Source organism: Anomalospiza imberbis, chromosome Z (genome assembly GCF_031753505.1).
Source record: "Anomalospiza imberbis isolate Cuckoo-Finch-1a 21T00152 chromosome Z, ASM3175350v1, whole genome shotgun sequence".
NCBI classification, from domain to species: domain Eukaryota; kingdom Metazoa; phylum Chordata; class Aves; order Passeriformes; family Viduidae; genus Anomalospiza; species Anomalospiza imberbis.
The window spans coordinates 73,331,595-73,347,776 of record NC_089721.1 but is presented as its reverse complement, the minus strand read 5'-3'; the positions used below and the strand labels follow the sequence as shown (position 1 = coordinate 73,347,776).

General features: G+C 42.5%; 1 protein-coding gene across 2 annotated transcripts in view; it reads left to right on the top strand.

Moving 5' to 3' along the window:
- Window positions 1-13,084, top strand: part of MSH3 (mutS homolog 3) — a 91,870-nt gene extending 78,786 nt beyond the window's left edge. For both annotated transcript variants that reach the window (XM_068176658.1, XM_068176657.1), the window contains exons 21-24: window positions 9,219-9,405; window positions 9,560-9,689; window positions 11,022-11,196; window positions 12,679-13,084. In XM_068176658.1, coding sequence (XP_068032759.1) covers window positions 9,219-9,405; window positions 9,560-9,689; window positions 11,022-11,196; window positions 12,679-12,787 — 601 coding nt within the window. In that variant the 3' untranslated portion in view covers window positions 12,788-13,084. The remainder of the gene's footprint in view (window positions 1-9,218; window positions 9,406-9,559; window positions 9,690-11,021; window positions 11,197-12,678) is intronic.
- Window positions 13,085-16,182: the final 3,098 nt, after the last annotated feature.

Sequence of the window (16,182 nt, the reverse complement as noted above, 5' to 3'; positions counted from 1 at the left end):
CAGTATAGGGAGAGGATTTTGATCACTTCAAGCCACAACAGAATAACTGAGAGCCTTTCCAAGTGAAGGTCCTGTTGAAAATTGCATTTGAGGTCCACGGGAGTGCCAGCCATGTCCTCCTAGCTGTGGCCTGAGGTGACACAGCTCAGGTGCTGAACACACCCCTTTGCAGGGTCTAGGAAGACATGTCCACACAGACTGTGTGACATGTTGAGAGGACTCCCGGGCGTGTGCATGACTCAGTTTGCCACAGCAGGGTCAGTGACCAGGGTGTGGCCAGTCCCAGGGGCTGCAGCTCTCCCGAGGGGCAGCTCCCATCTCTGCTCCCTGTGACAGGACCCAGGGCAGCTCAGGCTGGAGAGCAGGAAAGGCTCTTCCCCAGAGAGTGCTGGCACTGCCCAGGCTCCCCAGGGAATGCCCACGGCCCCGGGGCTGCCAGAGCTCCAGGAGAGCTTGGGCAGCGCTGCAGGGGTGCACAGGGGGATTTGCGGGGGGTCTGTGCAGGGCAGGGGTGGCACTGGGTGATCCTGTGGGTCCCTTCCAGCTCAGGGGATTCTGTGATCAGTCCAGCCTGGATGTTTCACCCCAGCTGAGCCTGGTTTTGTGTGACACTTTGCCTTGGAGGCACCCAGAAGTGCCCATCAGATAATCCTCCTTTCCCAAGAAACAGAGCTGGTATGAGGAAAGCTCTCTGCTCCTGCCTCCCCAGTGCTTGGAGAGTGACCATGCATTTGTTTTACATACTATGCATTCCAGGTCAAGGAAGAAATGGTATTACTTACAGATATACCTGGCTTAACATGGTGACACTGATGAGATTCAGTCTCTTTTTATCTTTAGGGAGCTGCTGGAGCAGCCAAGACATTTCCTCAGAGTCCCTCTAAGTGGGAACTTGGTGCTGTTCTGCCAGCTGGGGACTGTACTTCCCTCTCTGTGCCACTGCTCAGGTGGGATCTTCAGCTGCTCTGAAACCCACTCAGACCAGGTGTGGCCTGCTCCACTGAGGTTTGTGAGAGCCGCACAAACCTCCCGTGGTAAAAACCTCACAGAACTCACGTGGGAGACAGCATAATGGCATTAAAAAATAAATCAGTGTTTGAATGCCTGCTCGAGTGGTGTGCCTGGCACTGCTCATCTCCATCATCCTGTGAGCAGAGAGCCACAACAGTCACATACATTTGGGCTCACAAAGATGGAAGAGGAAGGGGCATTTGTGTCCCAAAGTGACATTTCTGGTATGATTCGCCTACAGGCATTGTGGATCCTCTCACATTTTTTTCCTGTGCCTTGACTGCTGTCGCCTAAAAGAGATTTATGGGGCAGAAATTAAGGGAGAGTTTGTGGCTGTAGGATTGAGCGGGGTGCATGGAGCTCTCAGCCTCTTCCCCATATCTGGAAAGAATTGCTGTTAGGGCTCAGAGGACAGTTTAGAGATGGAGGATTTATTCAAAGAAAACTAAAAAGAACCCAAGAAAACTCAGTCCTCATTACTCAAGACTTCTGGAGAGGCCATGTATCAGACAAGCCATAGTACTTTCTTCTGTACAGTTTATTAAAATGTCTGTTTTTCTGATCTGTAAAAGGTGGAATTACTCTCAAAAAGGTCAGGCCTTATAATAGATTTATTGTGAGTGTTACCTCCCTGAATGCATTTACAGCTCTTTAATTCTGACAACTTGACAAAATCGTCTTACTGTTTCACAAGTATTTGTAGCTGAAAGAAACAAGTAGACAAACATTTTATTTTAACTGGATGAAATGTACATACCTATGGCATTATCACAAATTTCAGTGAGGTTAAAAATAATGATGGAAAGCAAATATTGTATGAATACCTGCAAGCATTTGGACAGCTGACTTGGGATGCTTGTATTATATTTTTTCTTTTCTTCATTGAAATGCCAACATCATTCGAGTTTGAAAGATACTTAAAAATTGGTATGGCTTACTTTAGATTACTTTTAGATTTACTTTCAGGTTAAAATGTTCCAGGGCTTGCTAAGAGTATATTTTGTAAGAACTCTTGAGAAAATCAGAAAGCACAGGATGGAGTGGGTATGTGAAGCAGGAAAAAGAATGTCTGTGTCAAACTGGAAGCTGAGTGGAAGATGTTCTCCAATTGCTTTTTGCAATACATTGAGGTAAATCACATGAGAACAAAAGCAAAATAATTCTCCTAAGTATTAATGGATGTGACTGTTGATGTAACCTCTCATGGCAAAATGAATTCTCAACTTTTTTGTAACTAAGCAAACCACATTACACTTAATTTCCTTCAGCCGGTTTCATTGGCTTATCAGAAGGGAGCTGCACAGGAGAAGCACAGAGGGGGAAATAGTTGTATTTAAAATAATAAATAAATAACGAGTTCTATTGTTAGAAGTGGTCCTATTTGCATAGGAATAGGCAAATATTGCCTCTCATTTTTATATCACTTGTGAATTTTTTTTGGTTTTAATGTAAAGACCAGACTCTACATTAAAAAAAAAATCCTTGCTTCCATTTATTTCCTTATTAAACTTTAATTATTTATTTGACGCTTACAGGATAAGATGATGAAGTTAATTTTTCCTAGAAATACCAGTTAAAATCACAACACCTCAGACAAATGAAGGCATTCATCTAGACAGCTTCTTCATAATCAGAGAAGTCTAGGATGTGAAACCAGTGGGGAGGTGACAGCAGTGTTTGGCAGGTTTTGCAGGTGTGTACAGAAATCACCAGGAGATTGATTGCTGAGTCAAAACTCTGGAGGAGTTTGTCTCAGCTGAACAACTTGTTTGTACATAACCTGGTTTTGACCAGAACTTCGGAGATTTTTTTTCAAAGTTCTTTAAACCTGAAAACAAATGTTTAAATAATTCAGATGTTCCTTTGGGAAAAAAAAAATAGAACAAATAGAAGAAAGTCTCTCAGTTTGCCTGAGCAGTTAGAGTCTGAAAGATAATGGTCAGAAACTTAAAAAATCAAAGATACTTTTTCAGATCTTTGTTTATTTTGTATGTATGTGGTAAAGCTTAGTGGTTCTGCCATGCTCATTGATTTATTTATTGTGCAGAAAAGTAGGGAGCTGTTCTCACAAAGCAATCCCAAGTGAATGGTAAGTCCACATGAGAATTTTATATACTGACATGCCAAGAAAGTGTTGTTTGTATTAAAAGCACAGTGAGTCAGACCAACAGAACTTTTAGCTGTCAGTAACCCCAAAGTAATTTTCAGAAATGTTACTTCTTTATGGCACAGTAATTTGATTCATTTTGTTCCTCCTTAATTGTATTTTTGTTTACTGCCAGAGTAACAAGAATTACTTAAGCCTTTCATTTATGCTCACAATCAATCATGTAATTGCACCTCTGGGGTAAATTGTTCCCATCTTTCGGGGAAGAACAGGGTGCTGTATTAAGTACATTGCACCATTTTTTATCACGTGGAGATAGCTTTGGTTGGATTTTAAAAGAAATAGATTAAGCAAAAGTTGTAGTTAGTGTTGTTAAACTGGAGAATTATTTTGTTCTGTTTTTTGCTAGAAAAGTTGTGTCTTGGACCTATCATAGTACATTTGAGCTGTAATTGCTTCTGACAGTGTTCTGTGGCTCTGTAGGAACAAGTTAAGCCAGGCTGTGCATGTATCTGTAGCTAATTTGGTTTCATGTCTCTGTTCATTTCACAGAAACATGCATCTGCAGTGTGAGGTTTGCATCTTTTATACATGGAATAATGCCATATTCAACCAGACAGCCTTTGGGGTGCACGCATGTTGTTGGGTAAAGTCGGAATACAAACAGCCCTTGTGTGTGCAGGGGCTGAAATGTGCCCTGGAAATCCATCTCGGGCAGTGCGGGGCAGGTGTTCACACTCAGGGAGACTCACAGAGCACCAGGGGAGGAGGAAATCTGCCTGCCAAGCTGACCAGCTGTTTTACAGTGAGGTTGAGTGGTTGTATTTACCTTTCTGAAACTCTTCTATCCTATGACTTGACCCAGTCACGGGTGGAATTGGATTGTCCTTGGCGTCCACAGGTCTAAAGGGGAAAAGTTCACTTGTGCTGAGTGCTTCAGCCATTGTCCCTACTCTGTTGCTATAGTTCCTGCTCTTTAATCCCCCCTGGCCTCAATCCTTCAGCTACAAATGCACATTAACTTAATTACCTTGAGTTCCCTCCCTGGTGTCCCAAGCAGTGAGTGCAAACCTGTGCATATTTGAAGGTGTTGATTTGTCTCCATTTTTTCACCTTCTTCAAGCTAATAGTGATGACTCTCAAAGAAGCACTTTAATTTGAGTATCTGCTCTTATAATTTATCCTGCAGCAAAATATTTGCACTCACAAGCTGGTCTTCCTTTTGACCATCAGTAACATTTACACTGATAATTTAAAAGTCAGTGATGTATTTGCCCTAGGCAATGTAACAAGTATTTTTAAGGAGTTCAAATGTTACTGAGAGTATCATTGCTGAATTTCAGAAAGCAAATTTACTGGGTGTTCCTCCCTAGGTAACATGACATAACCTTTTGTAATCACTGAGTTTCTGTTTGTCCATAAAGTCTAGGGACATGAGGGATGCTGGTAACTCCTTGTCACTCGGGGCCTGCATTGTCTCACAGGCATTCTGTCCTACCTGTGCTGTCAGTCCAGCTGAAGCTTTTCAAAAGATCGAGTTCCTCTGGCTTTCAGGGAAAATAAACCAAAAACATCCATGCACTTCACATCTTGAAAGTTAATCCTGTTAGAAATGTTTCTTTTAAAACGCAGGGGTGCTGGTGTGTGCAGCGTTCCCCTGTGGGCCAGCCCTAGAAGGAAAGGAGGATTTCAGTGATTGTTTGTTCTGGCTGCTTCAGTTACCTAGTGATACTGAGAAGGGGAAAAAAAGATTCAGAAACCACTATGAAACTGAGTATTGAAATCACTTTGGACTCGCTTTTCTTTCTAGATTAATGCAAAGCTTGTATCCCTCAGAGTCATTTAATATCTTCATTAATCTCTCAGTGACTGAGAATATCACATATCTACAATAATGTACGAAAGAAAAATGTATTTTACATTGAATGCATTCAGTCAGGCTTCTCAACAGCTGTTCTCCTTAATTAGGTAACATACCATTGGTATTTCTTAATTTAAATTTGCAGATAAGCAGTTGTAGAAGTGGTTGAGCACATGTGCATGTAGACTGAAAACAGGTTTATATCATGAGAATCCTTTGATTCCCTGTCCTTGGCACACTTCTTAGGAGTCACCCATGAATAATGCACAAATAATAACTGTCCTGATAGCTATGCTTTCCATCACACTTCTTTTTTTTTTTTTTTTTCCTAATTCTGTAATTAGGGCTTCTGTAAATTATTTTTCTTACTGTCAGTTTTTGGTCTGCATCAGTGAGATCTTGATGGAAATGAAGAGGATGATGTACCAGTAGGTTGTGGGGGAGTGTGAAGCATTATTTTCTTGCCAGTGAGCTGTTAGAAATTTGCACATGCAGTCTCCTGAGGAATTACTTAATCCATCTCCAGGGTCCTGCCTGTCCCTGGTGGGCTGCCTGTGCCCACTGCCCTGCCTGACCACACTGCTGTGCTGAGCACAGACAGGCTGTGGAGAACGGGCCCCTGCCAGGAAAGGGGTGAGCTGCAAGGCAACAGCACATCTAGTCCTCCCTTCTTGTAAACTGGTTATTTTAATTTAAATGCCTCCTGTGCAAATGCAGTGATCTTTGAAATGACATTTCAAAGGGGTTGGTGTGAGGGAGTGAGTGGAATTGTAAAGCTACATTATAGATTTATTGTATTCCTGGTGTTCTCAGTGTTGTCTTTGAATCACAGAAAGTGATTTTTGTTGGTGCTGAGAGTGTTCTACACCTTATTCCTGAAGAAAAGAGTAATTTTATTTTCATGTTAATTGTTCTTGAATTAGGTTTATTCTTCTGCAACTGGTTCCATTTTTGCAGTAAGTATTTTAGGTGAACTTCTGAACTCGGATATTACTGAAACCAATGGGAAAACCTAGATTAAGTTTGGAGTTTTTTCCCAGCATTTCAGTATTCCATAGAGTAGGAATCAGTAGGTAGCACTGGGCTGTTGACAGCTGTGTGAACAAAAAGGCTCTAGAGAATGGTTTTGCAGTCATGTTTTCTGGGATTCACGTGGTGGAATGTCACCACTGTGAGCTCCTGGGCTGCCTGTTCATTTTCACAAACTGTGAGAGAGATGCACAGTGAAATAAAAGAGGAGTGAACTTCCTGGGGCCCACACTGTGATCTCAAACCCAAGCCAACTCTAGGAGCATGTGGGACAACTTCTTTTGAGAGGTGTTGCAGTTATATCCTCTAACTTGCCCTCTGAAAATTAACTTACAGAACATTGCCTCTCTGCTGGTTTTTTCTGAGGCCTTTGACAGGAATCTTTGCTGCTTGAACTGAGCACTCAAAACAGAGAATCCATCCTCTTCTTCTTTTTTTTTTTTTAGTTTGCATAATAAATGGGTTGAACACCCTAAGATGAAGAGCTTTTAATTTTGCAAGATTTGGTTGGCTGTCAAAGAGACATTAAAACAAGTGTTTTCCAGCCAAATTGCAAAATTGCATCTGCTGAGGAGTGATGGATCCAAAGAGACGCTGCTCATGCTGCCTGTCTGCACGTTCCTTGTGGGCAGGACTGGAGAAGAAGAATTTAATGTTTTAATGTATAAAAACATTTAGGAGGAGATCTGCATTAAAATGTGGATTGAAAGCCACTGAGGCCTGGAGAAATTTGGTGGGGTTTATTATGGCTGTTTTAAATGTGAAAAAAAAAAAATCCAAAAAAGGGTTGTTTAAGTGGTAGGTTTTGTGACTCAACAACTTTATTGTATCAGGAATAATAGAGCATAAAGTTAGGGAGCAATGCCCTGCTGCAAATTAACTGTTAGTTTTATAAATGCAATCAACCACAGTAAAACAGTTATTCCTGCTTATTTCTGGGATAACACTGCTCAGTATGTACGTTCAAAAAACAAGTATAATTTTTCTAGTGTAAAGGAGAGAGTCAGAAAGAACAATTTTATCAGTTTTCAAAGGATGACATTTAAGAGGTTTTGTGTCATTTAAAAATACACTGTTTTTTTAATCTGTAGTTAAGCCCGAGTTGGATTTGAATGTTTTAAGATGCTGGAAAGAAAGACTTCTTCTCCAGCTGTCTCTAACAACAAGGGAAAGATAATACTAATTTCTCTTTGTATCTTGAGCATTTAGTGAGGAAGTTCAGGAAATTATTTTTGTGAATGCAAATTAGATACAAAACAGGCTAAAATATTTTGTGGGCTCTGTGGAAATGATGCAATCCCAGAGACAAATGGAAGCTCTGTGTGTAGTCATCACAGGCACACAACAGACAGCCTGTGAGATGCTGTCCCTGTAAGGAAAAGCCAAGTAAGAAATGAGAAAGTAATAATGCCACTAATTGTAGGGTTGGAAACTTAACACTGAAGTTGTTCATTAAGGAGCCAGAGATTGTTCAAACATAAAAAGTATTTGTCATTCTGATTAATGTGTTTGCAGGTAATAGTGTTAAAAAAGGCCTAAGTTATCCTGTTCTCTGTGGATTTGTGCAATAAGGGGGAATACTTGATTTTACAGCAGAGCCTGGTGCCTGACCCAGGCTGGGAAAGGGGCACAGGGGTGGTGGGGCCACTGTGAGAAATTCACTAAAACGTTCATCATTCCTAGCCCAGCTTTTGAAAGGATTACAGCAGTAAGTGGCTTAATAAAATGTTAATTTCACAAAACCTCATTATCCTGAGTTGTACACTTAATTCAGAGAAAAATAATGTACAGTTGAGTTAGCTTATGGCCAGAATAACCTGTCTTTTGGGGTATGTGGGAGTGTAACTTGTGTGTATGTGTTTAAGCACACACTCAATGAAACAAAAACCTCAGTCTTTTCATAGGCCCATCTCCAAACAAAAGTAGTTAATTTGTAACTGAAGATTTGCTTATTATGCAGTTATGAATGATAACGTGACAGATTTTCAGTGCAGGGACCAGAGAATATAGACAAATCATAGTTGTACTGGGTCCAGCCTGCTTGGTTTTAGTCAAGTACTCCTAGTCATAAGATCCTCATAAAATTGTTTGTATCTTGGTGGTGCCTCAGGAGGTCACAGAAGCAATTATAATAGAGATCCAGCAAAAGAAAGAGAAAAAACCCACCATATTTGGCTTCTCTTTAAAGGTTCTGATTGGCTCTAAATACTGTTGTGGCCAGCTGTTAAATTTGGAAATATAATTTACTAAACCCATGAGTTTCTTTTCCTTAAATCAGTGTGGCTTGTATGTAACTATATACTGGCTGATAAGAGTGAATAAATCCAGTTTTACATCCCTCCTCATGCTCGTGATGACCTGTCTCAGAAGGGATGCTCTAATATGATTAATATAATTCAAAAGCAGAAATGCAAAAATGAAATGCTCTTCCTTCAGTACAGAATGGGTATTACTTGCACGGGTAAGGAAAGCTGCAGGAAAAGGGAAAACCAGGGTGGACTAACAGCAGGTTTGTCAGATGTAGACCACAAATTCACAGTTTGAGATAGGGTTTGAGAGTTGAGGGTTACATGGATCTGAATCAGAGCTGGAAGAGTTGTATGGAATGTGGATGAATTTGTGTGTGGAGCTCACCTGCCTGCGAGCTGCTAAGCGCTGTGTTTCAACAGAATGAGGAGAGAACTCTAAAAATGCCTTTAAATCTTGTTTAAGCATGCTGTTTAAGATTGTATACCTGTGCAATTCGGGGAAATAATGGTTATTTTGTTAGTGCCTGAAGGAAGTGGCTGCTCTGCTGTTTGGATGCACAAACACCTGGTTCACACGAGTTTCCACTCTGTGGAAATGCCAGTACCGGATACCTCTGGGTATCGGTAGCATTAGAAACCCATACGAGTAGAGGGTCGAACCAAACCAAAGGAGTGAGATTCACCTTCGCAGCTGCATTTGGTGGAATTCTCGTGAGCTGACTGGTCTGAAGTCCCAGGGTTCCTTTTGAGGGAAAAGCAGGCTGACTTGTGCTGTTGGTGAAGGTGGGAAAAGTGTATGCTGGGAGACTCTTGTGGAAGGTGAATGTTCTGCCTGCCTTCTTCTCGACTGTTTGGAGCAGCAACCAGAGGTTATTACAGAATGGTTTCATGCCCATGATTGTTTTCTTTTCCAGCGTTAGCTGGCATTTGTAATGTTTTTGTGCTCTGTGTCCCGGTGCAGAATGGGCGCTGCAGACAACATCTACAAAGGCCGGAGCACCTTCATGGAGGAGCTGACAGACACTGCTGAGATCATCAGAAAAGCCACCTCGAGGTCGCTGGTGATCCTGGACGAGCTGGGCCGAGGGACGAGCACTCACGATGGCATTGCCATTGCTTACGCCACCCTGGAGCACTTCATCAGGGAGGTGAGCGCCCGCGGCGCCGCGGAGGAAGGCGCCACGTCCGCGCCGGGGGCTCAGGGCCGTGGGGCGAGCACAGCAGCCCCGCGAGGCTGTGGGAACACCACATCGGGGCCGCAGCGTGCTCAGAGTGTGTGTGTGTGTGTGTGTGTGTGTGCAGGTGCGGGCCCTGACGCTGTTTGTCACCCACTACCCGTCGGTGTGCGAGCTGCAGCAGCTGTACCCCCGCGCCGTGGGCAATTACCACGTGGCCTTCCTGCTCAGCGAGGAGGACGCCGGGCCGCACGCAGGTCGGTGTGAGGCAGCTCAGCCGCAGAGTAACGCTCATGTTGGGGCCTTTTCAGGACACCTGAAAACAGAGGGCAGACTTCTAAAAAGCCAAAGTCGTCTTCATGGCCATTTTCCTCCTCAGACCCTGCCAAATGCTTTTTTTCTTGCATCCCTACCTACCAACCTCAGCAGCTGCCAGCAGTCTGAGGGATCACTCCCTGCTATTGATGGCTTCTTGGGCTACCTAAAAACAGGGGCCAGGCAAAGTTAAGAGAATAAAAACCAGTTACATTTATTGAAGGGCCTTCAGGTACATTTTGGGCAGGCAAAACCCCCCCAGTGGCTACACCCAAAAACGAACGAACCACGGGTCATGGGTCTTCACACTTTTATAATTCAGGTCCATTTGCACATTGGGGGTTGATCTAACAATTACAGCTTCAGCTAATGAAGTCATTTAGCCCAAGTTTCTCCCCCAAGTCACTTTTGTTTGCATTTCTGGGCCCTGAGGCACTGAGGTGTCCTTGGTTGCCAGGCCTGGAGAGGAATTGCTGTGTCTGCCCAAAATGGGACAGCAGCAGCTGACACTGGATATGGAGCTTGGAGCTATTCACTAAAGAACTGCAGGATCACAAACGCATGAAAAATATAACAGCCAAAATCCTAGGATGTCAGTGTGACAGTTTGCACCTCTCCTGAACGTGATACACCGACTGTCGCTCCAGTCACACGTTTAGGGGGCTTGAAAACGGGACATGCATTCCTTCACGTGTCTCAGGAGGGTATCTGACCTGGGGAAGGTGAAAGATTCGCCCATCCCAGCATCCAACTTCCCACAGCAGCCAAAAACAAAGGATTAGGGAGGAGGGATTAGGGATCAAACATATGGCAGCTCCTTCTCTGAAAGATCTCACTGTCTGGAAACATTTGCTATTTATGGGGCGTCACGAGCAGGATGTGTTCTCTAGCTCCCATGGATTTCATTTCAGCTGGGCTGCATGATATCATGTACTTTAATATCATGTACTTTCAGTGCCTTTGTCCTACCGTGCCAAGCAGCTCCAAAATTTATCCCTCTATGGAGTGAAAAAACACATCTGATTGTTTTGAAACTGTTTTGAAACACAATGGCCCCAGTTCTAGAAGGGGCATCATAAAGGCCTGTTCACTGAATAATTGTAAAATTTTTTAATGTGTTTTTTTGCATGACTTGCCATTGCTATTTGCCATTAACCTTTCCCCTAAATAATTCTTCATATTGTATTATCTGCTTACCTTGTAAGCTGATCAGGACAGGGGATTTATGTATTTGCCACATAGAGGAGGTTTTGATTTTGGTTTTATGTTTTTAGGATCTGAAGTGGAAGAGAATCCTGAATTTATCACTTTCCTTTATCAAATAACTAAAGGAGTCTCTGCAAGGAGTTATGGGCTAAATGTTGCCAAACTGGCAGATATTCCTGAAGAAATCTTGAAGAAAGCAGCTCACAAATCAAAGGAGTTGGAGAGAACAGTGAACATGAAAAGGTCTGAACAAATGTGATATTTTTTCCTTAATTATTTCCTTCTATAATACCTACTTATGTTCTCATCAGTGGTAGTGAAAATACTAATGACTTTAACTTAGAAAATGTTACTTACTTTGTAACTTGAAATTGTCTTTGCATACTACAGTGTAGAATAAAATGTGGACATTCTTCTTCTGGTATAAGTTGAAAATAAATATTTATAATATATTTTGATTACCCCCACAGACACCCAGAATTTTACTGAAAGTTCTGGGGATTTTAATATTTCCCTGATATGCAATTTTCATTCAGGGGTGTTTGTTTCTTACATATTAGAGTAGTTATGAAAATTCCTGTGTGTATCAAGTGGCATAATGGGTTTGTAAATCCTGTAACATTATGTGCACAGTTTAGATATTAATAACTGTTTTCACTGGATTTTTTTTTTCTTTTGATGTTATTTTCTGTGTCAGTCCTATGAGCAAAATTCAAATAGCCCCTTAGGAACATAATGAACCAAGATCTTGGTTGTCTGATGGCTGTACCTAATCCTGACAGGATAATTTTACATGAGAACATTTTGACTACTAATTATTTATAGGTGCAAACTTTGAAACTTGACAGCGCTGGGCGCTTAACGATGTTTTTTATCCCCTCTTAATAAAGCCAAAGAGAAACTTTAGAAGGTACTTGACAGTTTATAGGAAAAATAATGCAGTGGCTTATGCTAATTGGAAATATCAGTCTGTAATTGGCAAAAGTGGAAAAAAAAAAAAAAAAAAAAACAAACAAATCTGGAGCAGGGTCCTAACTGTGCTGTTCCCAGGAGCGGGTCTGGTCTGCGTGGTGGGAACAGGAGTTTCCAGCTCTGGGGAACCACACCCAGACCTGCTGGTGGCACTGCCCTTGTGCTGTCACAATAGCCATGGGCCAGATGCCTGGTATCATTTCTTTAAGTCACCCTCATGTTATTTAAGAAAATCCACGGGGTAATTTCACCCAGTTTTGACATTACTGTCGTCGGCAGTGTGCGTGAACCCATTTTAAATGCCTTGTAATTTGTCACAGCTCTTACAAATCAAAAAATGCTGAGAAAAAACAGGAAGGATGTGTGCACTCATTTATACTGAAAATGTGTTTTCTTTTTATGATCCCACAAATACAAATGTGTACTAACTGAACAATCAAAATAAAACAGGGCTGACTACAATGCTGTTTATTTCCTTTAACAATTTGTTCTTACCATGTGTTTATATCATTTTGTCAGTGCTGCTGGTGCTGTAAGTTAGTTATGAAATTAATTTGTTGGCTGACCTAGAGCAGGAACATGAATCTTAGAAAATATTAACTTGTTGTTTGAAGATCACATAACATTTTGAGCTGTGCTATTTTGGACTGTGTATAAAATTTTGCAGATGACTGGAGGACTTTCAGGGTTTGATGTGCTTCACTTAAAAATGTGTCTGTATTTTGATTAGGGATTTTTTTTTTTCTCCCACAGGAAAAAAATGAAGTCCTTTGCTGAAGCATGGAAGATAAATGATTCTCAGGAACTACAGAAATGGAAAAATATGTATGAACCTGAGGATGAAAGAAAGGACAGTTTTTAATCCTCAAATCATGGTTAAAGATGGAAGATACTGGAGATGCAAAATACATGTCTGGAGACTAATGGATTTTATCAGGATGTAGTTCCAGGTGCACTGAGTTGACATTTTTTGCTTTCTGAGAGATCACAGATGCTGCATCATGTGTATTTTTCTCTCTCCACATCCCTTCCTTTTCACCCTTTTCCTTAATTGCAAACTGCCTATGGGGATTTATTCTAATTTGTTTAAAAACCATGAAAAAACTATTGATAAATTATAAGGTAGTTTTTTATAAATAAAACAGTATGTTTCACCTTTTATTGTACTTATTTCTGAAATATTTGTGTGTGTTGGGAAAATGGAGTTGAGTCTCAACTCTGCTGTACAGCAAGCAACTGCTAACAGTGGTTACTATAAAGAGACTTTTTTTCCCTGTTCCCATATTAATGCATTAAAAATTCACTGATTTTTTTAAAGCACCCTTTCTTCCTGATCTTTCCCCTGTCTGGCACAGTCTGGAGAAAGACTTAAATCCAAAAATAATGCTGGGGTATTGTAAGGGTTGAGTGAAAGGGGCGATTCAGTGTGTGCAGCTGGCATCCCCAGTGGTCTGTCAAACGCAAAGTGAAGCTGAAAAATTCAGAGGGGCTTCTCAATTTTTAAATTTCCAGTTGCCACGGCCAAATTTCGTATGGGAATGTGATATCCAAATGGGTTTTCCCTACAAATAACCAGACTAAACACGTTTCTGTGAAATTGGGCAGCGATGCTGACATGCCTAAACGTCAGCAAACAGCCTGAGGTATTATAAAAATAATGCAGTGGTGTCATGGGCTTGGCTGCCCTGCAGCCCTGAGGAGCCCACACCCCAGCAGGGAGCCCTGGGGGGGCTGTGGTCCCCTGGGAAGCCCCAGGAGCAGTTTGGTGGCAGAATTTTTCCATGAAGGACTGACCCCATGCCAGGGACCCCGCTGGAGCGGCCTCTTCCTGAAGGACCGCAGAAAAGGGAGTGATTTTTTACATGTCCTACGCAGCTGCTAACCTTAAACAAACAATCCTCTCCAGTCTCTTCAGGTGTCAGGACATCAGGTAAGGAGTTTCTCTGCCATTCAGGCAGCAGGGATCAGTGGGAGCTTCTCCTCCCAGACTCTGCAGTGCACTGCCCTGAGCTGGAGGAGCTAAGAGGAAGATTAATCTTGCAAGGTGTGACTGCCGGTGTGTGTTTATCTAAGCCAGGCATTGTGAAGCATGATGAATGCAGTGCTCTGCTGTTAACGTGCACAGAGACAGTGCTGTGGATCTGGACACCTCTGACCAGAGAATGAACGAGCCATTACTAAATTCCTACGTGTGCCCAGTGCACTCCGAGTCCTCACCCGTCGAGGGAGCATTCAGACTACGCTCTGACAGGGAAGGAAAAAAAGACCTGGATGCAGGGAAAGAAATGGAGAACTGCAGTGGAGCCTGGGGAAGTGGGTTTGGTATTGCTAGTGCTGTCAGAGCAACCACAGCTTTAATGCCTGTGGTCACACTGCAGACGAATGATGATGGTGAGCCCTGCTCTGTCAACAGGGGAGCTTTTCTGGCTGTCCCTGTGAGGCTTCTCGCGTTCATGCCAGATAATCTCTGTTTTATTCGCTGCTGTGTAATTCCTAGAGAACAGGTGAGATCCTGTGAGGATGGGAGGGTGCTCTGTGAGGGGGTGCAAAGTGCTGCTGCTGTGTTTGCTGCTGGTGTTGGGGCACACTGGTGACAAAGCACAGCAGGGACAGTGCAGGGACAGTGCAGCTGGGTCTGGGCTTGTTCTGCTGCTGCAGAGCAGGAACCCAGGGCATGCCTGGGAGCGTTTGTGCAGCAGGAGATTATCCAGACAGACAGGACCTCCTCAGCCTTGGGAGAGTGAGTGGGGTACAAAGAAACAAAAACATACTGGGAAACAGGGAAAAGCCTTTCATAAATTATTTTTGTCTTCATTCCTTCTGCTGCGGTGAAGTTGGGGGTTCTCTGTCATAGCAGAAGCTCTTCTCAAAAAGAGCTGAGAAGCTGCTCTTGTCTTTTTTGTTAGTTATTCGTTTATTGTCCTTTCAGTCCCAGCACACTAACCTTCATCTTAAAAATAATGTGAAGTACAGCTTTGGTGGTGGGATCATCTTGGAGATGTGCCCTGTTTTTAAATCAGAGTAATGAGGTTTTATCTGTGTGCTGAGTCAACGGGTTGGGTCGTCTAAGATTAAAGAGGTGTGGCCTGTGTTAGATGGTGCCTGGCGATAGTGGCAATTCCTCCTAGTCACGGGATGCCTTCACAAAGGAATGTTTAAGTCTCACTTCCCAAATATTAAAGCTTTTGGAAGCCTGCAGAGGGTATTGGCTTCTGCTCCCGGCACATTTCTGACACGGTGAAACACTGATGTGAGAAGTGCAGCTTCGTGCCGCACACACAGGCACAGACTTTGCACTTGCTGGCTTTCATCCCTATTTTAAAGGCAGTGTTTAGCACTTCACTGGGCTTTGTGACTGCTCTCCCTGCTCTCGGCAGGGAAACGTTAATGCCTTTCTCTGGAAGGTGCTGCCTTCAGACGTCAGGTGAGCAGCCTGACCTGGCAGAGCCCGTGGATGGAAGGGAGGGAGGGACAGGGTGCAGTCCCTGCCTCCTTGTGTTTGGTTATTTTAAAAAGTTACTGCAGAATGTGCAAAGCAAAATACATTAGCAATTACCTCTACTGCTGCCGGACCACATCTTTCACTGAGGGAATTCCCCAGAGGATTTCTCTTTGTGTTGCACAGTTTGCCAGAGGTATTTATAGAAGTGACATGAATTTGCTAACACAAAAGTTTACAAGGTGTGTAAATCAATTTAGGGATCACTGAAATGTCAGCTGAGTCAGGTACAACAAAAAGCGCATTTCCTGCAATGAAATAAATGTTTGGTACTGATAGGTGTCTGAAAGTAAATTATCCAGGTATTTCTGCTAATGTAATTCAATTATTTTAGTACAACTATGGCAGTAGCTCTGAGGTAAATTAATTTTTATTAGGGAAATAAAGGTTTGGTGGATTGCGTTGCACAGAGACATAGTGGGACTTCCTTAATTACATTACATTATATACAGATTTTCCCCCTGCCTAGACTTAGGGACAAGTGGAAAGCCAAGGATATCTTCTTAACCTCCTGAAAGTCTTCAGCACTTTCTGAAACAATCTCCTTGATTTGAGATGCAAGTCCTTGCAGGCCAGGCTGTTCACTGTGAGGTATTGTCTGAAACTGGACTGGTTCAGCCATAAGTGAACTGTGGAGAGAGACTTCAGGCGTTTATAGTTTTCACACATTTATGTCCTTTTGCACTTGCAAGGAATTTGTAAATTTTTTTATTGCACTCTTTCCAGATGTTTCCTTGAGAGTAAGTAGAAGTGTTTTT